At 41.7% G+C, this 23,281-nt stretch overlaps 1 protein-coding gene across 3 annotated transcripts in view; it reads right to left on the reverse strand.

The window, feature by feature from the left end:
* Nucleotides 1–18,372, reverse strand: part of ANO3 (anoctamin 3) — a 386,869-nt gene extending 368,497 nt beyond the window's left edge. For all 3 annotated transcript variants that reach the window (XM_043516667.1, XM_043516665.1, XM_038406144.2), the window contains exon 1: nucleotides 17,819–18,372. In XM_043516667.1, the coding sequence (XP_043372602.1) occupies nucleotides 17,819–17,972 (154 nt within the window). In that variant the 5' untranslated portion in view covers nucleotides 17,973–18,372. The remainder of the gene's footprint in view (nucleotides 1–17,818) is intronic.
* Nucleotides 18,373–23,281: the final 4,909 nt, after the last annotated feature.

A 23,281-nucleotide genomic window follows, 5' to 3' on the forward strand; every position in this document is an offset into this window, starting at 1 on the left:
ATTCTTAGTGGTGGCAGATGACAGAACAAGGAGCAATGGTCTCAAGTTGCAGTGGGGCAGGTCTAGGTTGGATATTAGGAAACACTATTTCATTAGGAAGCACTGGAACGGGTTACCTAAGGAGGTGGTCGAATCTCCACCCTTAGAGGTTTTTAAGGCCTGGCTTGACAAAGCCCTGGCTGGGATGATTTAGTTAGGGATTGGTCCTGCTTTGAGCAGGGGATTGGACTAGATGACCTCCTGAAGACTCTTCCAATCCTAATATTCTATGGTTCTATTGGCCTCTTTTACTTTTATTTTTTCTTAGATTATGTATTTTAATATTGTAGATGTATACTTTAAACTTGAACATTTTACTTATCCCATCAATCCATTACAATTGTAATCTTAGGCCAATTCACTTTACAGAACACAGATGAAAAAGTACCTAATTGTGATTCAATTTACACAAATCATAGTAGTTAGCAACTTAGATCAATGAAATTTCTTTTGGAAGAGCGAGTGCGTGCACACTAAACATGAGATTAATTATGTTAATTTTCTTATATTACATATACACTCACACACATACGCACGTGTGTATAATTCCTGGACATAGACTTTCCACAGTGGTTTTTTAACTGTAAAATATCACAGTTCAGAATTGCACATGGAGACTAACAGGCAGCCAAGTTCTCTTTTACCATGTGCTCTTGGAAGACACTTAGTTTCTTCCAGCACTGCTCAGACTCCTCTCTATTTATAATATTCAGCTTCCAGCCCAGTTAACTGTGTATACTTGCCTGTGCACTCATGAAAAACATTTTTCTGTGCACTCATGAACAACATTTTTCTGTCTATTACTGACCATATGTTTTCAGGTGTTGTTGTGTGACATCAGAATCTGACATCAGAATCTGGTACTCCAGTGTAAACCTAGACAAATCAATAGAAGACGATGGAGTTGCTCTGAATTTATACTGGTGTAACAGAGAAGCAAACCTGGGTCACTTTGTCAACACAAAAATAAACTTATCTGTAGCTCCCATGTAATCTATTAAAGGACTTTTAGTGGTTTAAAGGCACCTGCTGTGCGGCACAGTACCTGAGATAATCTGGTAGCTGTAGTTTGAATGTAACAGGATTAATCTGTTTCATAATCTGGAAGAACCCTAGGTACTGATGGTCCAGTTTGAGAAAGGCAAGTTGATCGCAGGTTCTGGGTGGGTGACCAAACCTTATCCCCTACCGCAAAGCTGGGTGTTGGCCAGGGGGACCAGTTGGCCTAACATTTGTAAATTGCCTTGGTGACTAAGCGCTATTGGAGTTCTTGGGGTGTATGTGCTGGATGTGGGCAGTGAGTTCAGTAATAGTGGGCATGGACATTTTGGAGTGAATCTTTGGATGAATGTGAGGATGAAGACGATAAATAACAAAGAAGGATTCTGCTTATGTAGGTGAACTCAGCAGGAAAGATCAAAGACAACCAATTATCTTGATGATTACTTTCTAGTATATGTATGCATTGGTCTTGGACCTGATTGACTCACTCTGCCTGACCATTGGTTCTTGGGTGACATGCCATTGAGGTTAGGGCATCAATACCAGGTGGCATAAAAAATTCCTACCAGAAGCAGGAAATAAAGTATGGTGCCCAGTTAGATACCATGTCCATGGGCAATCTGTGGAGACAAAAGAACTTGTTCACAAACAGGTGGGCTGGTCTCTTGAGCAGAGAGAAGTGACTGGCATGGAACAAAAATGAGACACCATAGCTAAATGGTCAATTACCACTGGAATTGTAGTGTGGCCTTGGGAAGGTGGTAATTTCCTGATAAATGCCATGGTCCAAGGCCAGCGGGGACTAGGTAAGGGCTTGAGGAGATGTAGTGGTCTTGAATGGGGGGGGGGTGCGGGTAGAAGAACATCCTGGTCCAGGTGCAAAGATCATAAGACATTCTACATAGGACGCAACAGAGGTGCATACAGCTGGCCACCAAAAGTTCCTGGTCTTGGAATGTCTGAAGTGGCCTGCCAGAGGAGCATTGTAGGACTCAAAGCCAAGTAGCCCTTTCAGGTACATGGATGCATCCCTCATGGCACAGGACCCTGTCCTTGAACATAAACACTGCAGACATATGGTCCTGGTTATGGTCTGAGGCTTGACAGGTTTGGATGCTAAAGGGGTTGCCAGTCAACTGAGACTGAATGGAGGATAACAAGTCAGAGGTTAGAGTGTCAGAAATGAAGTTTGAAGGCTTGAGGATAGTAGTCAGTCTCCTTGCCAGGCTTTAAGTACTCATCCCTCTGTGACAATGCATCTGCCTTCCCATTCCTTGTCCACAACAATAGATTATGATGAATTTGAATCATTTCAAAGAAGAGGGACCGGCATGCCTGCTGCTGGTCCAGGTGTTGGCTGTATTTACAAATTTTTATGATCTGTGAGAACAGACTGGGAACCTAACCCTTCTCCCCCAGAAAGTAGAGTTATTCTGCAAAGGCCACTTTGATGGACTGCAATTCTCTCTCTATTAGATCATATTTCCTCTCAGCAGGAGTGAATTTTCATGAGTAAAAAAATGCATGGGTGAGGCTGCTCATTTGGAGTGTCAAGTTGGAATAGAACTGCCCCTTTCAAAGTGTCCACCTTAAAAGATCTGGTTGGTAGATCATGATGGGAGCCGTAATGAAGCTCTGCTTCAAATTATAAAAAGCACCCCGAGTTTCTCAGAACTATTTAAGTGAGACTCTCTTTCACAGCAGGTTTGTGAGAAGGGCAACCAGAGCAGAGAATCCTGGGATAAGTCTATAAAATTAGCAAAACCCAGGAAGTTCTGGAGTCCATGGAATCCTTAAGTGCTGCCTACTCCATGATGGCTGATACCTTGTGGAGGTCCACTGCCAGTCCCTCTGGCAAGATAATATATCAGAAAAATTCAAGGGTTTCCCAGTCAAACTTGTATTTCCATTGATTCATTTATAGATGATTCTGTTTTAGCCTTTCAAGAACAGTACACCCATGATGGTCAAGAAGCGGTTGCTCAGAGAAAGTGAAAATGTTGTCAAGGTAGGCAAGGACAAATTGGTGCAGCATATCCCAGAAGATATTCATAAAATGCTGAGAGATTGCTGGAGCATTACATAGGATGGACAGCATGACACATATTCATACATGACCATATCGAGAGTGATATGGGTTCCACTCATCTGCCTCATGCATGCACACCAGGTTATAGACCCCACACAGATCTAACTTCATGAAAATATGAGACATGCATAGCCATCTAACAGTTTGATGAGAAGTGTGAGCAGGTAGTGGTTTTGTATGGTCACTTTGAGTGTATGATAATTGATACAAGATGGCAAAGATCCATCCTTCTTGACAAAATGGATCAAAGATTGATGACAAAGATTGATGACTGGATGAAACCCTTTGATAGGTTCTCCTGGCAAATGTGTGTGGAGGGCCTGAAGCTCCGACAAAGAGGAGAGAGAGAGAGAGAGTGTGAGCGCATATATTCAACTGAATGGGATCTTGGCTTCGTGCAGCTGTAACTCTGCTGCAGGGACTGTATGTCTACCTTCCCTTGTGAAAACCATTGGCAAAGTCAGGGTATTTGTGGTGATCTCAGCCACAGCAGACAGGCCTGGGATTGGCCCTGAGGGGTTCACTCCCTGAGGTTCAAAGTTTTCCAGTGTGTGGCATGAACTGTAGCATGTACCAGTTTGGTCCATGGGTCCTGGGAGACAGGATTGCCAGCAATACCCGGAGCTAAAAAGTGCAGGGTTCCTAGCGAATTCAGGGGTCATGGGTAGAAAGCCAGGGCATATCTAGGATGACCAGAGCATGATGTTCCCAGTTTATACCAAACTGGAAGGTATCCTGATGCTTCCAGAGAGTAGTAACTGTCATTGGCATGGCCTCTTGGGCTAATGGTCCCAAAGAGAAGGTACTCATCAGTAGTCTCAACCAGATCTGGAGAGTTCTTGCATATCATAATACTGCATGGATCTCAAAGTTCAAGATACCCAGGGCACCCAAGTCAACCTGGGCCTCTAGATGAATCTTGGGGCTTGCCAGTATTTGAATCAGGGGATATATGCAGAGCTGCATTGGAAACTGGCTTGACAGGACCTCCAAGAGGAGGAGAAAGACCAAATAAGATTGGACTCACTCCTTGGGGCTCACGCCCTACCATTTCCAGCCCCTGTGCTGGGCACATCAATGCAAGGTAGCTGGGTTGCCAACATAGGGTTGCTAACAGTTGCTGTTGTCAGACCTTCACTGCATCGGAGAGCTGTGGGCAGGGCCTGATTGACTGTCATGGGTTCTGATGCCAGGGAAAAAACTCATGTGGTTGGGGATCATGGACAGGAATGCTGATGGCCTCTGGAGAATTGATGCACACTCTCAACACCACTCCATGAGTGGATCGTCAATTCTGATGCATAAGCCAATCATATTATCCAGGGTCAGGGGAGATTCTAGACACATGAGCTCATCTTTTATAATCTTGTTTAACCCCAGTGGAAGTGGTTACACTATCTCATTCCACCTGGTGTCAAAAGCCAAAGATGACATTTGGCAGAGGATGAGTATCTCTGCTGTGAAGCCTGAAGGGCTGAATCGGTGGTCAGTGTGTGATTGGTGTCAAAGATAATAGACGTGGCTTGAATGAATTCCTATTGTCCCAAGAAGGGGCTGGACTGTTCCGGAAGGGATGGGGGAAGCCCAAGCCAAAGCCTTCCCAGTGAACAAGAGACTCATGCAGGCCTGATCGGTAGGGAATGATTGAAAGTGCACAAAGAACAGGAGCCAGTATTGGCTTGGGAATCCCCAAAACTCGTCCTGATCAAATTAAGCAGGCAGTGGAATCTTTGGCTCCAGGGTCAGCATTGAAGAAGTCAGCAGGCAACCTGTTCTTGCAGGTCCACATTCTGCATTTGCCACCTGCAGCTGCAGGTTCTGCACAATGTTCACCAGTTCCACTGGCACCTTAATAGGATCCATGCTTTCTCCAGAGCCCCTGGCCCTTATGTGTGGGTTGCTCCATCTGTGAGGCCTCATGGCTGGAGCAGGCATCAGGAACTGAGTATTAGAAACTAGAGGTTAGGGACTGAGCTGAAGGCAGTAGTCAGAAGCCAGAGCCAAGAGTCCAGGCAGAGATCAGGAACCAGAGCTGAAGGTCAGAGTCAGAATCACCAGGAGCAAGCAGGGTAACAGGCAAGGAGAGGTCTCATGCGTGGACCAGGGTGAGGCAAGGTTGGGTGCAAGGCAGGGGTAGCAGGAACAAAGCAACACTCTAGGAGTCACAGTGGTGTGAGCCTTGAACATCTGGGAGGAGCTGCTGCTTCAGGCTTAAGAGCCAGTCCCTTCCAGCCAATCTGGTGGTGTATCCAATCAAGACACTTTATGCAGGCCAGCTGCACTCATTAAATTGCCTGGAGGAGACTAGCTCTGCTTCAAGCCCTGATTTGTAACAATACCCTTACACTGACACCGTTAGGAAACATTTCAGATATCTTACAGATCTCCTCTTCTGGCACATCTTGCATTTCCCAGCCTGTTGGTTACCTGTGCCTCATGCTAGGCTCAAGCATACAGTGTGCAGACTGGCTGCTAATAAACTAAGACATAAGACAGACCCATGCTGACTCAATAACAAGAGAAAAAGAATGACAGCAAGAGTAAGGACTGAGGAAAACCACTCACTGCTCCTACCCCCATCCACCAGCACTGAATACTGCAATACCTCACGGTACCTGTTCAAAATCAGACAACTTTCCAGTGGCATCTGAGAAGCAGCACATGCTGTATGTAAATCAAGTCTTATGTCTGTTATTGTTACTTAGGGAAGCTGGGATATAAAATACATACATGTTTGTGAAAATACAGCTGGCTGTTACTGCCCAATAATAAATAGACTTTAAATAGACTAGGATTAGTTGACCTGCCCCCATCCCCAGCTTAAAAGTAAACAGCTTATTAGTGGGAGGAAGAACATAGAAAAGAAATGATGCCTTGGGGAAAAATTAAATGTCTATATCCAGCTTAGTTTCCATCTATTTTAGACATGCAAGGACAGAAGTTGTGAACCCTTGGGGCAGAGATGAATGCTTCAGTGGGCTAGACCTCTGAGAATTTTGAATTATTATTTGGCTATGAGCCTACTGTGGGCTTTTTTTTTTAAATTGAACTTTTAGTATAGAAAGACGAAGAACAAGGATTTCACACTAGCAGCACACGGTACACCTTTAGGATGACTAGCTACAACGCTGATCCATGCCAGAGTACTTAATGTGTTAGTACTGTTGAGACTTCGCAGCATAAACTCTACTCTAGTTTTTCCAGATCTGAGCACCACTGAGTTGCCTTCCCCTCCCAAGAGCTACAGCAGATGCCAATTTAATTTATAAAGCTGTAGTATATTAAATATATTAATTTGGGAATAATAGAGTCTACCTTTGTTTTATTTCATGTGTTACAGTCCCCTATTACGAGGATTTGACACAAATTGTGTAGAACAGTTCTGTTTGGCCTCCAAGGTAAAGAAAGAATTAAAAATGACAACAGCTCAGTAAGAAATCTACAGTTATTCTGTTATCCATCAGAAATAATGAAATACATTACATAGTATGTGAAAGGTAGGAGACTGCTAATAAAACTTATGTCTCAACTCTGCCATTGAATGAATTATTTCTCTCGGTGGCTTTGGCATGAGCCTTGTCCTCATGGACACATAAGTAGATGGATATTTTCCTAATATTGATCTCACTAAAGCTGTTCTGTCAGTTTTCCCTAGGAAGTTTTGAGGAGGAAAATATTTTCCTGTGACCTTTTGTTGTGTAGTGAGGAGGAGGGAGAGAGAGAGAAAGTACAATATGGTACCTGATCCAGTGTAAATTATAAATTAAGCCAATGGGTTGCACAGTTTTAAAATTGGAGTAAGGATAATGAGAATTTCAGAGTACCAGCCATGTTAGTCTGTATTCGCAAAAAGAAAAAGGAGTACTTGTGGCACCTTAGAGACTAACAAATTTATTTGAGCATAAGCTTTCGTGAGCTACAGCTCACTTCATCGGATGCATTTGGTGGAAAATACAGAGGGGAGATTTATATACACACACAGAGAACATGAAACAATGGGTTTTATCATACACACTGTAAGGAGAGTGATCACTTAAGATGAGCCATCACCAGCAGCGGGGGGAGGAGGAAAAGCTTTCATGGTGACAAGCAAGGTAGGCTATTTCCAGCAGTTAACAAGAACATCTGAGGAACAGTGGGGGGTGGGGTGGTGGAGAAAAATAACATGGGGAAATAGTTTTACTTTGTGTAATGACTCATTCATTCCCAGTCTTTATTCAAGCCTAAGTTAATTGTATCCAGTTTGCAAATTAATTCCAATTCAGCAGTCTCTCCTTGGAGTCTGTTTTTGAAGCTTTTTTGTTGAAGGATAGCCACCCTCAGGTCTGTAATTGAGTGACCGGAGAGATTGAAGTGTTCTCCAAATGGTTTTTGAATGTTATAATTCTTGACGTCTGATTTGTGTCCATTTATTCTTTTACGTAGAGACTGTCCAGTTTGACCAATGTACATGGTAGAAGGGCATTGCTGGCACATGATGGCATATATCACATTGGTAGATGCACAGGAGAACGAGCCTCTGATAGTGTGGCTGATGTGATTAGGCCCTATGATGGTGTCCCCTGAATAGATATGTGGACAGAGTTGGCAACGGGCTTTGTTGCAAGGATAGGTTCCTGGGTTAGTGGTTCTATTGTGTGGTGTGTGGTTGCTGGTGAGTATTTGCTTCAGATTGGGGGGCTGTCTGTAAGCAAGGCCTGCCCTGTCTCCCAAGATCCGTGAGAGTGATGGGTCGTCCTTCAGAATAGGTTGTAGATCCTTGATGATGCGTTGGAGAGGTTTTAGTTGGGGGCTGAAGGTGATGGCTAGTGGCGTTCTGTATTTTCTTTGTTGGGTCTGTCCTGTAGTAGGTGACTTCTGGGTACTCTTCTGGCTCTGTCAATCTGTTTCTTCACTTCAGCAGGTGGGTATTGTAGTTGTAGGAATGCATGGTAGAGATCTTGTAGGTGTTTGTCTCTGTCTGAGGGGTTGGAGCAAATGCGGTTATATCGTAGAGCTTGGCTGTAGACAATGGATCGTGTGGTGAAGCCCTTGGAGTTTAAGGCCCTGATCCTGAATTGATCTCTGGTCCTGCACAGAGTTCATTTTAGGACTGGGACCTAAAACTGTGTTTCAATTAACAGCAACAACTCCTAGTATATCATCATTTTTGTTCTTTCTTGCATTATATCACAGCAGCATGATTGAACAATTAGGATGAATTGTCAGTGTGGCACAAAGACGATTACATGCACAGCTACCATTCACAATTGCGTATGTAACTCCTTGCACACCACGATATAAATTTCATCTAAGCTGTTTTCAAGATTCAGAAGAAATGAATGAGAAAATTACCACAAATTTGGGGAGAATAGAAGAATATTGATTTAAGCAATTTTCAACAAACAGGATTTACTCAGTCTTCAGAGAATAATGGAAATATTTTCAGTTGAAAGGACATTCACAGGTGGCAGCAGTGTGGCTTTGCACTATGAAATAATCTAACCACCAGATGAAGTCTAATAGATTAGTTACTTACAATATATTTTATTAAGGAAAAATTCTTCTCAGATATTTCCATTTCACCAAAGTAAATATTCCACATAAAGGCAAAATCCCACCCTGTAAATATTCATTTAATCTGGAATCAAAGAATTTAATTCTTATGTCACTGAAGATGTGGCACTCCTGTAAGATATTTTTAGAATGCTAAATTGGGATCCGTATATTTCAGAGGACACAAAAAGTTGAGGTTGCTGAAAGTGAATGTATTTATATAGATTATCTCAAGGAATAACATTTGTTGAGACCTAGGTCTAGATCATCAGGTGCACCTGAGATCCACTTCGTGAACATGAAGAGAGAAAGGGAGGGGAGACACAAATGACTCTCTCTCACCTTTCTCCTCTTTGATTCCACACACTAATGACCTTAGCACAAGAAGTAGAGGTGTGATAATGAAATCTGTGATGACATATAGTTGAGAGTTATAGTCAATTCAGAGAAAGATTGGAATATAAAATACAGGAAGAACTGAATGACCTTGAACACTGGAATAATAAAAACAGGATGAAGTTCAATAGTACAAAGTGCAAGGTAATGCACTTGGGGACTAAAACTTTTCTACGATAAGCTAGGGGTTCAGTTGGAAACAGAAGAAGAGAAAGATTTGGGTGTAACAGTCGATCCACAGGATGAATATGAATCACCAGTGTGATGTGCCTGTGAAAAAGACAAATGTGATCTTAGGATGCATCAAGTGAGGTATTTCCAGTAGAGATAGTGAAGTATTAATGACATTGTACAAGGCACTCAGATTTCATCTGGAAGACTATGTACAATTCTGACCACCCATGTACAAGATAGATGAGAAAGATTAATTCAAACTGGAACAGAAAAGGATATAAGGATGATATGGAGAATTTTATGAGAGAAGACTAAGATTTTGGCTTAGCTAGCCTAGAAAAACATAGGCTGATAGCAGATATGATTGCTCTCTACAAATACATTGGGGGTAAACACCAGAGAAAGAGAAGAGCTATTGAAGCTAATTGACTGTGTTGGCACAAGGACAAATGGGTATAAACTGGCTATGAATAAATTTAGACTAAAAATTAGATTTATAACCACCAGAGGAATGAATTTCTGGAGCAGCCTGCCAATAAGGAGTAGTAGAGCAAACAAGTTAACTAGTTTTAAGATAGACCTTGACAAGTTTCTGATCAGGATTACATGAAGGAGTTACTTGTGATATCGGGGGGACTTGACTATCCAGGAAGTCCCTTCCTGTTCTGTTTTGCATACATATTCTGAGTGCAGCCCCAAGTTATAAAAGCCTTGAGGCTACTCTAACCTGCAGAAGCTATTCTGCTAGTCCAGACTGGCTGAAACAAAGCATGCTCTGGCCTCATTCCCAATATATCCACTACACTGGGGGAGGGTGGTAAGTAGTGTTTAGGCAGCTATGCCAACTTCATACCTTCTAGGGAATTCCTTATCCAAGGGAATTCCTAATTCCCTATCAATGCAGCTTTGCATCTCATTGTGCCAAAGGAATAATGCTAAGGGGATGGAGCAATGGCCAAGGATTTTTTTGAGAGGATATTTCTCTTTAAACATAATGTATATTTAAAGAAAACCTGATTTGCTATTTCACTCTGCTTTTTTTTTTAATGCCAGAATATAACAAGTGGGACTCTCTAGTCCTGCTGAACATTGGGTTACTCATCAAAAAAATCAGTAACTCCCTTGTGCAGATCAGCACTATTTGGATGCTTCGCTTTGTTGGCAAAGGTGGGAAGAAGAGGGGAAAAGAAAGTTTTCCCCTGAGAAGAACAAGAAGCCCATGGATCACCACACCTACCTTCATAGGTTCAGTAACCACACCAAACACACCAAGAAATCTGTTATCTACAGCCAGGATTTCTTATGCCACACAATATGCTTGGAGGATTAAGTCTGGGATATACACCTTAACACATGTAAAAACACCTTCATCAAACAAGGACAGTCCACCTGAGAAGTAGATCACATCATGGAACAGGTCACTCAAATAGCTTGAGAGAACCGGCTTCATTACAGAAATAATCCCCCTCCCCCCAACTACACACCCTTAGTTGTCATTTACCAACCCACACTGGAACCCCTATAGGGTATAATCAAACAAATACAACCCATACTCAATGGGAACCCCATCCTGAAAGAAATATTTCCTGAATCTCCTCTTCTGACCTTCAAACAAACTCTTCAAGCTCATCATCAGAAGCAAGCTCTCTATAGACCACGCCACATCAACTCAAAGCAGCATCAGAGCCTGCCAGAAAAACAGATGCAAACCCTGCAGACAGACTCCACTGTTACAACACACACTCCCCCACAACACACCTTTCAAGACCCACGGAACCCATACATGCCTATTACAACATGTGTATACCTCATCCAGTGCACTAAATGCCTCCAACAACAACTATGTAGGTGAAACCAAATAATCACTACACTCTCGAATGAACTCATATAGAAAAACAACAGAAAAACCCACAATGTTCTGTGGGTGAACGCTTTTCACAAAGTGATCTCTCTATATCTGATTTCAGAGTAGCAGCCGTGTTAGTCTGTATTTGCAAAAAGAAAAGGAGTACTTGTGGCACCTTAGAGACTAACAAATTTATTAGAGCATAAGCTTTCGTGAGCTATATGCATCCAATGAAGTGAGCTGTAGCTCACGAAAGCTTATGCTCTAATAAATTTGTTAGTCTCTAAGGTGCCACAAGTACTCTTTCTTTTTACTCTATATCTGATCTCTCAGTCCTCATCCTCAAAGGAAATCTGCACAACACTTTCAAAAGACATAAAATCATAGACGATTAGGGTTGGAAGAGACCTCAGGACTACCCACCCTCCCCCAGTGTAGTGGATATACTGGGAATGAGGCCAGAGATCTCAGGACCTGATGTTGGTCCTGCTTTGAGCAGTCCAATCCCCTGCTCAAAGCAGGACCAACATCAACTAAATCATCCCAGCCAGGGCTTTGTCAAGCCTTAAAAACCTCTAAGGATGGAGATTCCACCACCTCCATAGGTAACCCATTCCAGTGCTTCACCACCCTCCTAATGAAATAGTGTTTCCTAATATCCAACCTAGACTTCTCCCACTGTAACTTGAGACCATTGCTCCTTGTTCTGTCATCTGCCACCACTAAGAATAGCCTAGCTCCATCTTCTTTGGAACCCCCCTTCAGGTAGTTGAAGGCTGCTGTCAAATCCTCCCTCCTCTTCTCTTCTGCAGGCTAAATAACCCCAGCTCCCTCAGCCTCTCCTCATACGTCATGTGCCTCAGCCCCCTAATCATTTTCGTTGCCCTCCGCTGGACTCTCTCCAATTTGTCCACATCCCTTCTGTAGTTGGGGGACCAAAACTGTACGCAATACTCCAGGTGTGGCCTCACCAGTGCCGAATAGAGGGGAATAATCACTTCCCTCAATCTTCTGGCAACAAGGGCACACTGTTGACTCATATCCAACTTCTTGTCCACTGTAATCCCCAGGTCCTTTTCTGCAGAACTGTCGCTTAGCCAGTCAGTCTCCCGCCTATAGCAGTGCATGGGATTCTTCCTTCCTAAGTGCAGGACTCTGCATTTGTCTTTGTTGAATATGCTTTGGAGCTTGAATTCATTACTGTATTAGAAACTAAAAATCAACGACTGAACAGAGAGACTGGATTTCTGATTTATTACAATAATCTGTAAATCACTACCCCCTAATTTTTTGTCCTATGACTGCAGAGGTGTTAATGGGTGACCCCACCTTGAAAGATCCCTTACGTGTGCGCTAACTATATATGCTAAACAATCTGTTCCACCTTGCATTTTCACCATGATGCTGGGAGTACTTTTCCCAGACCTGAAGAGCTGTTTGTCTCTCTCACTAACAGAAGTTGGTCCAAAAAAGAAGATATTGCCTCACCCATCTCATCTCTAATATCCTGGGACTAACATGGCTACAACTACACAACATAGTTGCAACCCTTCTGCCTGTCAGAGTGGCAGCAACAAGGTCCGGGTTCAGTATCTAGGGGTTCCATTCCAATAACACAATGCAAAACAGGCTTGAGCCCTCACCCAGGGACCTGGGACAAATATATACCACACCCGCTGGATGCCTCTAAGAAGCAATACTTCCCCTCTCGCAAGCAGAGTCTGAGTAGCAAAAGCCTTTTAATAACAGAGAGAAACAATGTGGCATTATGTTGGGGAAATACCACCAACAGGATTCATAACACAATCCATGAGCAAAAACCCACCCCAGGAAAATTGGGCCATGTCCTTTCCTTTTGGTTCTTGAGTCCAGCAACCCAAAAGTCACCCAAAGTCCCAAAAGTCCAACAACCCAAAAGTCTCTGTGCCTGGTCAGTGCAGCCCCAGAGTTCGAAAGTTTATCTGCAGAGTTTTACCTCCCAACCTGGGTGGAGATGTGGGGGTTAAGGGGCACCTTACGTGGTCCAAAGCCAATTGCCCCACCTCTCCATGGGGCTCCACTCTGCTCTACTAACCATCCCACGAATCGCTTTGCTCTGCCAGCCATCCAGCAAGCTGCTCCGCTCCTCCAGCCGCCTCCGCAATATATCTTCAGGCCCCCCCACTACTTAACACAACTCAGTGATTTCAACTCTTAGTAATTTAGGTCTTTTGTGATTTCAGTTTGTAATAGGGGTACACCATTGGCCCAAAGTGAGTTCAGCTCAGCAGCCTGTAACTAGACTCCTAATGGAAGCAAAATTAGCTCCAATATTCCACAGTGGAGAGAGGAGAAGAAGAAGGTGCAATTGGCATACAGGACCCTCACCAGCAGCCCATACCACCAGATATTAATACCTATCCCTAGCCTCTCTCAATTCACTGAGTTTTGGAACCCACATCCCTTGCCTAGCAAGTGCTACTTAGTTGATGGTGAGTCCCTCCATCATAACAAAAGACCAAGTACAGTTCCACTGTCCTTGAGTCACATAATCAGAATAATAATTTATTCTTCCTGACCCAACAGAGAAAGTGGGGATCCCACAGCAGCCAAAGTGACCATTTGGGCAGCTATGGGCTCATGCTAGGCAGGGTGGGTGTGCCTATGCAAACGAGATCAGCCCCAGAAGTTCTTTTCCACAACTTGCCACAACTCACCACCAGATGTCAGGGTGGAGCTCATCCTGACTGCTTACATAGTAGAAAATTAGTAATGATTATATATTTAAAATTCCTTCAGTTTTCATAATATAAGTTTTTTTGCACTATGCTTAAGGAATATGGCCCTGATTCTGCCAACAACCTATGCACATCCATAACTGAGTTGTGTTTGCAGGACGGGGGACTTAGAAAAGACATAATTAGAGCCTGTCAAAAATACAGAAGACAGCAAGGGACAGCTATAACCCATTGTAATAAAATTAAGCTGTCAATAGTGGAGGAATGTTTGCTGCTTTGTTAACTGGTGCCCTCTGTACATTCAGCTCTGCATTTTGTTCACAAAAACAGTATCATTAAGTTCTAGATCCAAGGACTAGAGCATAGATTGCTACAACAACAACTGAATATAGGGGCAATATGGCACAAACATATAGGAGAAATAAATGGCATATATGCTGGGTTTAATGTTAGTTCTATGTCCATAATTGTTTCCTACCAACATACACCTAGCGCATGTTATATGTTTGTACTTATTGGTACTTTGTGAAGTACTTCAACTTTTCTTCCTAAATCCATTGAAGAAGAAAAGTGAACAAGAGTGTGTATAGAACTGCAAGGCTCCAATCCAATCCTGCTTCAGGATCTACTAAGGCAGACCCCTGTATCCATGTGTCATCCCACTGTAAGTGTGTGAGTGCAGAGGTCAGCATTAGCAGATCCAATTGTGTTTTTTCCCCAGATATAAAGATTTTCAGGTTATTTACTGTACATATCTGGGAAATTTGGCATTATGTTTAAAGACTGTCCCTGTCAGGATTTTGATACTTTGCATCAGAGTATGAATCTGGGCTGCCTGGAAATAGTCTGTGTGTTAAGAAAACAGATCTTACTGTAGCCAAACTAGATCTATTTTTATCAATGGCCATTGCTGAGTGTGTGTAAATTTTTCTTGGGAAACAATATAGTGGAAGCCAAAGTTTTTTTTATTTTGTTTTGTTAAAAGTGTGTTTCATTCAGACCTCAGCCAACTTATGGTAACATTCATAACAGAAGGTTTTCTTTGAAATATTGGTAAAATAAATATCAAAACAAACCAATTTTAAAAGGCTAAGACTTTTTTGAGATTTTAATTGCATTAAATCACCACTCTTCAAAAATAAAAATAAAAAGTTGGATAAGTTGCATTGTTGTAGCCATGTTGGTCCCCAAGATAAACAGCAGCATTAACTGACTTTTCCAACCAGGTACAAAGATCATCCTTGAAATGACAGGGTTTTTCAACAAGGACTACACAGTTGCTAAAGTTATTTCCTACTTTTAATCACTGGGAACTCATGCATAACTGATTTATACAGAAATATCGCTACATGAATAAAATCAGTAATTTTGGCCGCTAAAAGTCTGTGAGCGCAACGGGGCTAAGGAAGGCTCCCTGCCTGCCCTAGCTCCACATCGCTTCCGGAAGCGGCTGGCACATCCCTGTGGGGAGCAGGGGGTCTCTGTGTGCTGCCCCCACCCCAAGCGCCAAATCCGTAGCTCCCATTGGCCAGGAAATGCAGACATGCAGCAGCCCCTTCCCCCGCCCTGGGGCCACAGAGATGTGCTGGCTGCTTCTGGGAGCGGCGTGGAGCCAGGGTAGGCAAGAAAGCTGCATTAGCCCTGCTGCACCACTGCCCAGGAGCCACTGGAGGTAAGCGCTGCCCTGCCAGAGCCTGCACCCCTCACCCCCTCCCCCAGCCCACACCCTGCCCTGCACCCCAACCCTCTGCCCCAGCCCCCTCCCAGATCCAGCACCCCGCATTCCATCCTGCACCCCAAACCTCTGCCCCAGCCTCACCTCCCAGAGCCCACATCCCAACCCGCAGCCCCAGCCCTGAGCCACCTCACACACCCAAACTCCATCCCAGAGCCTGCACCCCGCACCCCCTGCCCCAGCCTGGTGAAAGTAAGTGAGGGTGGAGAAGAGTGAGCGATGGAAGGAGGGAGGATGGAGTGAGTGGGGCGGGGCCTTGGAGAAGAGGCAGGGCAGGGTGAAGGTATTTGGGTTTGTGTGATTAGACAGTTGGCAACTCTACTCCACAGACCAGGACCCATCAACTCAAAACAGCATCAGACCCTTCCTGAACAGATGCAAAACCCACAGACATATCCCCACTGCTATAATGATCAATATCACAACTCCAACACACCTATGAAGATCCATGGGCATTACACAAACAACTATGTGGGTAAAACCGAACAATCACTGTGCTTTCAAGTGAATTCATACAGGAAAGTAATAAGACAAGACAAAAACACCTTATCACCGTAGGCAAATACTTTTCACAAAGTGATCACTCTTTATCCAACCTCACAGTCCCTGTTATTAAAGGAAACCTGCACAACAGCTTCAAAAGACGAGCCTGGGAACTTAATTCACAACTGCTAGACACCAAAAATCAATGGCTCATTACAACAATTTGTAACCTACTAACCCTCCTTTGTCCTATGACAGCAATTGTGTTAAGTGCTTCAATATAATTGGTCTCCTGCAACATATGTTAATTTTTATGCTGTTCCATTATGATATTGAACACTTAAAATACAGTGATGTAAAATTGCCTAGTGCAAGAAATGAACACTGGATTCCAATCCTGCAGAGGCTCGTGTGTATGTTTAAATTTACACACCCAAATAGTTCCACTGAAGTCAAAGGGACTACTGCTATTTGTAGAGTTAAGCACATGCATATGTCTCAAGATTTAGGCCTTACTGATATTTTCATAGACTGAAAATGAATTAATTAGGCAATAACTATTAAGGGCATGACACAAATTTGGAGCAATCAAATCAGTTTGCTTGCAAGGGATTAGGTAACATCACTTTATATTTATTCATATTGTGCTAATTCTGGTTATTGTATGTGACAATGTTTATTAAAATTAGAATGTTTAAAGTGATAATTACACAAACTTCCAGGAGGCTCATTGCTAAGAAAATACTTTTAGTGACAGCCTGGTTTACTTATTCACCTGCTTTGTGAAGTCAAAATTATACTATCCAATTGGGATTGCCCCCCACAAGATAAAGCATCTCCATACTCACATTCAGCTGCTATATGCTTAACTAATTTGTTTTCTGTGCTACTAGTGATTACAGAGCAGGTGGAAACATTATCCAGTGGAGGCATTCCCAGTGAGTCACATGAGGTAAAATACGCAATGAAAACTGTGCTGTAGCCCACAGGAAGGCAGCATATTTAAGTGTATGTCTTAGATGAGAGTAATTTGAATAAATTGGAAGGTATTAAAGGGCATAGGAGAGATGTTTCAACAGATCTAATTACAGATACAGCTTTGAATGTGTTAGTGGTATTCTATAAGCTGTATTTTGGCACAATCAAATGAATTTTCAAGGAAATAAAAATTTCAAACTCATGATGATAATTTTGTTCACATTTCGTAGGATCTATTTCAACTCTAGTACTTTCAGGCAGCATACAATGAGCCAGAATGGGCAAGGAGAGAATTTCCCCATGCCCAGGAGCAATGTAGAACCCCTGGGTATCTTTCCATGAAAGTTCTACTATGATGGAGATTTGCTGGGAAAAGGCAGGCAAGTAGTCATAGCTCTTGGTTCTAAGAAGATTCTGGGCTGCAGCACAGCCCATAAACAGCCCAGGAAAGGCTATTGTCTTATATCAAGGCTGTTTCATTCTCTGCAGCAGCCCATATTCCAGATGATGCAAAGGTGACTGCCACTTTTTTCCCTCCTTCTCTCAACTACAGCCTTTGTATGTCAGCTCTTAGGTGACAAGAAATCTAGCCCCTTATTTTTTTAAACAATTAGTACCTGATCTACCCTCTTTTCCAAGTATACCTGGCAGCAACACATGTTAACTAAAACAAGAACTCAGATTCATACCTGCTGATTACAAGACCTTATGAAAATTATTCTTCATATTAGGTATTCTAGTTCATTCCACATATTACATGCATAAATAAATACAGCCTTAGGGAGAATGGGGGGGGGGGGGAAATCAATAAAACTGAAGCTTACCAACAGGTGCAGAGTGTGAGGAGTGAAGTTTAAGACTGCAGCAATCAGCATGTAGTTCATTGGATTTAGCTTTACTAAAAACTGACTTGGCATCATTTTCACTCTCAGTGTCTTCTGGAGAAAGATTATCCAGTTCAACTACCACAGTTGACATTGCAAAATAATCTCAGTTAAAGCTCTCAATTTAAAAACCGTAACTTATACCCCCTCCTCCCAGAAAAACAAAAAAAACCCTGAATTCAACTTCCTTGAAATTGCAAGTTTAAAAATTTGGGGGGAAAGGCAAAAAAAAAACTTTATCAATGTTTCTAGAAATCCTAGTATTGTAAAAATAAAAATAAAAATCTACTTTTCAAAAACTGAGACCTACTATATCCAGTAAATTGTGTGCCAGCTCTGAAACATTTTCTGAGTTATTTAGCTCTCCATGAGGATAAAAAGTTATTCCGTTAAGAAGTTCCCCTCTATTTAGAGTGACAGCAGAATTATGGCATTTCTGTGTAGCTGCTACAGAAATAAACAGGATAAGTGGAGACATCTGTATGTCTGCTAAGAAATGGTCTCAACTTTGTTTTAACAGCTCTAATTCACATCTCATTACACATTGGTCCAGCTGGGAGGGGCTAAACATTACCAATGAAAACAAGTATATTTCACATGGCAGCTCATCAGCTGGGAGCTGGCAGTTGAAATGTGGAAGTTAGTTATGCCACAATGATGTTCCTTGGGTTACAATACTCAGTCCTTTGTCCAAGTGTTTTCAGCAAGATAACTGTGTACAAAGGCAAAGTCATTCTTTGAACAAAGTGAGAAATGTAATCTTAATTTTAACATATAGTACGTAGAGCAAGAAATGTTTATCATTAGCAGTTTAGCAGCTAGGCTATAAACTGGGATCCAACTGTAATAACAATAGGCAAATAAAATGTTTCATTATTTAAGGGAGCTAGATAAACTACATTTATCATTATATTTTCTCCTCCCCACTCCTAAATAAAACCTATAAAAAGCTCAGCACGTCAACTACAATCCGTTTTTGTTCTCCCTGCTTTACTCAACCTCTGTCCCATTTTAGGTTCCAAATAAGGAGTACCAAGAGAGGCACCCACTGGTGATGGTGGGAAATTACACAACTACACAGACATCTCAGGGACTTGTGATTGGGCATGTTCGCTTTTAAAGGAGAAAGAGGGAGAAGGCTGCTTTGTCTCTGCATGATGGTGCTGTACAGACTAACAGCAGCATGGATGGCAGAGGGATTGCTATTTCAAAGTCCCCTACAGAAAAATAAACAGAATGAAACAAATGATGAAGTATAGATTGTTTATTATGTAAATGAATGGTGTTACTCAGGGGTTATGGTAAGAGACATGCCATTTCCTTGAAAGATAAAGGGGCTATTGTGAACTGGCATCTCTTAATTATGTATAATTTTTACTGGACATCCTTCTTGTTACTTCTGTTTCACACATGAAAAGTGGAAGAAACCTTGCAAATCAATAGAGAGGTGCAAAGAAACCCTGAAAATCAACAGACATGAACAAGACTCTGAAGATTATATAAGTGACTTAGTCATGACAAACTTTGGGGCAGACCCTCTCCTGTTCAGAGCTCCACTTGGCCCAGGCAACTTTAAGTTACACCATTGATGGAGTTCTTAATAAAAATCAACTCTAAGCCAGTGGAGGACAAGTGGAGCAGAATGGAGCTCTGCCACACCCTGTACCTAGGAGGGACGCAATTGTGCAAGACCTGGCAGCAGCACCCCTAGGTAGTTCCCTGTGCTAGGGAATTCTATGCAGGTGATTTGCAGCTGCATGATGATCTCTTTGAACCACCTGAGTGAGGTAGAGGAGCATAGCTGGCCTTGACAATCGCACATGAAAAACTATCTGAATATCAAACACTAGAAGCAGCTCTCAAGAAGGCCAAAAATACAAATACTTTTCTGTATTTGGATAGCAATTCTCTTTTGGCTCCATTATTATTGACATATACTGGGGGCAGAAGGATCACATTCAGCCCTGTGTAAGTAGCATAACTCCCATTTGCTTCAGTTTGATTCACAACCTTTACTGAAACTTTAGAAATGGTTACACAACTGCTACACAGTTCTGTATGACAAAAGCAACTGAAAAAATACACTAAGGGCTTGTCTACACTTAAAACGCTACACAGCAGCACAGCTATTCCATTGTAGCACTTTAGTGTAGACGCTACTTACACCAAAGAGAGTGGTTCTTCTATCGGTGTATGTAATCCACCTCTGGAAGGTGGTAGTTAGGTCAACAGAAGAATTTTTCTAGTGCTGTCTACACAGGGCCTTAGGTTGGTTTAACAATGCTGTTCAGTGATGTGGATTTTCCACACCTCTGACCAACACTGTTAAACTGACTTAATTTTCTAGTGTAGACTAAATAAGTGTAAAGAAATCTATCAGTGGAACCCATTTTATACTACATCCAGCATTAACAGAACCCTGGTTAGCCGAAATTCCTGCTTTAGTTGCATACACTGTGGTTGTACCATAGGTGTTAGCAGAAGTAGCCAAGGATTACCTATTAATACGGTATTTCACCCTGGATGAGAATGCTGGCTGGATTAGGGGTGAGGCCAATTGTGTTCAGAAGAGCGGAATAGAGAACATTCCAATTAACACAGCTCCTATGAAACTGACTCCTAGGCAAAGCTGGGGAAATGCTAGAACCCCATAATATGGCCCTTTTCAAGTTAACTAGCATATTCCCATTCACAAAATATAAAGTATAGAATCTTTCATACTGGATCAGACCATTGATCTTTTAGGTCTGGTATTCTGCTATTTCTGAAGAAAGCAAAACTGAAACAAAAAAAACCCCCTCCCCCCCTCAAAAAAGCAACCACTCTAGTTGACAATGCACACGTCCAATTGAGCAGTGGAGGAACAATTCCTTGCCTGACTGTTGCAGTATTTACAGCTTTGTAGCTATGACTGATCTTTACTCCTATCTTCGCATTACGATGGCTACCTTAGACTCTCTTAACATTTCTCAGTAGTTCATATTCCCATCCAAAAACCTTGGTTATCTGAAGGATTCAGGATTCTAAGACCTTCACATAAGTGAGTTTACAATATAAATGCTATTACATTGCGCTGTACATTGTTGTCAAAATTTCCCCCTCTACTATTATACAATATCGAACACAGAACCAAACCCTAGAGCATATTAAGCTTTTAAAGGTCTCCAACTGTTTAGTCATTTACAGGATGTTTCCTTTCAGGTAAAAAAGTTCTCCTTTTTCATTTTTTTTTTAAAGAAGATCGTTTTTACTGTTCTTCAGCATGCTAGAGAATACCAAATCTCCAACTCACTGTTCTATTCTCTATCTGCTATTTAATATCTGTTCAGACCCTAAAATACCAGTTAACTATGTTGGTCTAGGTGGGACTTTCAGAGAGATTCAGAGAGATGACAGCACATTGTAAAGAACTAGGCATTCTATTTTTAACCAGAAAATCTTTTATTCTATGGAACAGCACTTTCCTAATAATGATGTACAATAATCCATGTTTTCATTAATGGTAATTAAAGCATGGGCAGATCTAAAAGGCCGCAAATTCCTGTTGGGGTCCACTGCTGTTAATGTAAAACAGAGAACTGTAAAGTTTAGTACTTCAACTTTTTGATCTTGCAGAGCTGAGCTAGCTAGGGAGCAGCTCAACCTCCAGCCAACTCTGTGAGCTCTTACTTTTCTTCCTCAGTAGTCTTCCTCCTCTTTCAATACAGCCAACCCCACGTGACCCAAAATCATAAAGTAAAGCCCTACAAGTCATGAGATTTCGGTGTTGGAGTCTTTAGGGATCACAATTTTAAGGTTCTCACTCATGATGGCAAGAAACTTTTAAAACCAGAAAAAAAGAAAAAGTCGAACTTCTCATATAGTCAATGACTCCAAGAGCCCGGGCTTTAAAAAGAAAAACACAAAAAACAAAAACACATCGAATATCATTCAAGTCTGCAGGGCCTGATTAAAGTAATCCTAGGATACTTAAGGAACTAGCTGAAGCAATCTTGGAACTCAGAGCTATTATCTTTGAGAATTCATAAATGGGTGAGATCCCAGAGGGCTGGAGATGGGTAAACAACTTTGAAATAGGGGAGCAAATAGGAACCAGGGAATTAGACCAGTCAACCTAACTTTGATACCTAAAAAGATACTGAAACAAATTCTTATTCTCTCTCACACAGAGCAAGGATGTAGCAGTTTCCAGAAATGTAAGCCAATGAAAAAGGCTTTTCACCCTTTCCATACTGCAAAAGTTATGTACCATGTTAAGGTTTTACTTCTTCTTTCGCAGACTAATTAGCCAAAATTTAATTTGATATAAGCAACATGATTGCCATATGGAAATTGCAGTGCAATCAGGCATGCGTAAGTGTCAGGCAAACTCAATAATTTTGCAAAATGCAGAGCACTCCCTTAGATGTGATCACACTCAGACCCAACTGATTCCAGTGGGAGTGGAAGGCACACATCCCCCAAGAGGAATGCAGGATCTAGCTCCATTAGAGACAGCTTCATATGGTCAGAGGTTGCACTAAGCCACATGTAATCCATAACTCAACTTTACCTGACAAAAGAGATATTACTTTGAAACAGCAAATTTGGTTGAAAACTCCAAAATATGTACACTTTGGAAGCACAATTGGTGTTACTGTTTGTATACTGACTGAAGAGTCATCCATATAGGTTTAAAAAACCCACAAAAATAGTTGATTTTCATTACAAAAAACAGCTCATTGACTTCCATAAATTGTTCATAGAAAACACGGACTTTGCCTGCTGACTAAACACAGGAACAAGTTAGAAATAAATTGCAACTATCTATACTTTGTCACTTTCAAGCTCTTCTAAATCAATAGAAAAAAAATCAAGAAATTAATTAAATTAGTCTAAAGAATGTTTTTGATGAACCACACACTGCAAAATATGTTTCACAAAACAGCTTTCATAGCAGCAATACTGAAGAATAAACCTGCCATATTTTACAACATTTTAGCAATTAGTACTAATTGGTAAGCCAACTTAAATAAATTAACTGGCCTGAATTTTGAACCAAACTCAACTTTTCAAGAAGGATAGCCCCTACCTAACCTGCACTATCTAACAGACCTGACGAAGAATTGCTCACCCATTTACTATGTTTGTTTGCTACAAAAAATTCTTACTCAATTAAAACTTAAGCAATATTGACCCACTTTGGGGACTGCACAAATAAGTAACCAAGCACCACACTTAAGAAAGCCATGCTCCCTCACAATCTAAGTTTAGCATCTGTAACAGGAAAAGAAGTTTGGGAAATTCCATTCATAGCAGGCAGATTTGACAAACCATATATCAACAATCTCAGGGCCATTTGATCTTTATACTTCCTAGTTATGTAAACAGATTTTCTAAAAATAATTTATGGCAATCCAACCT

Source organism: Dermochelys coriacea, chromosome 6 (assembly GCF_009764565.3).
Source record: "Dermochelys coriacea isolate rDerCor1 chromosome 6, rDerCor1.pri.v4, whole genome shotgun sequence".
NCBI classification, from domain to species: Eukaryota; Metazoa; Chordata; order Testudines; family Dermochelyidae; genus Dermochelys; species Dermochelys coriacea.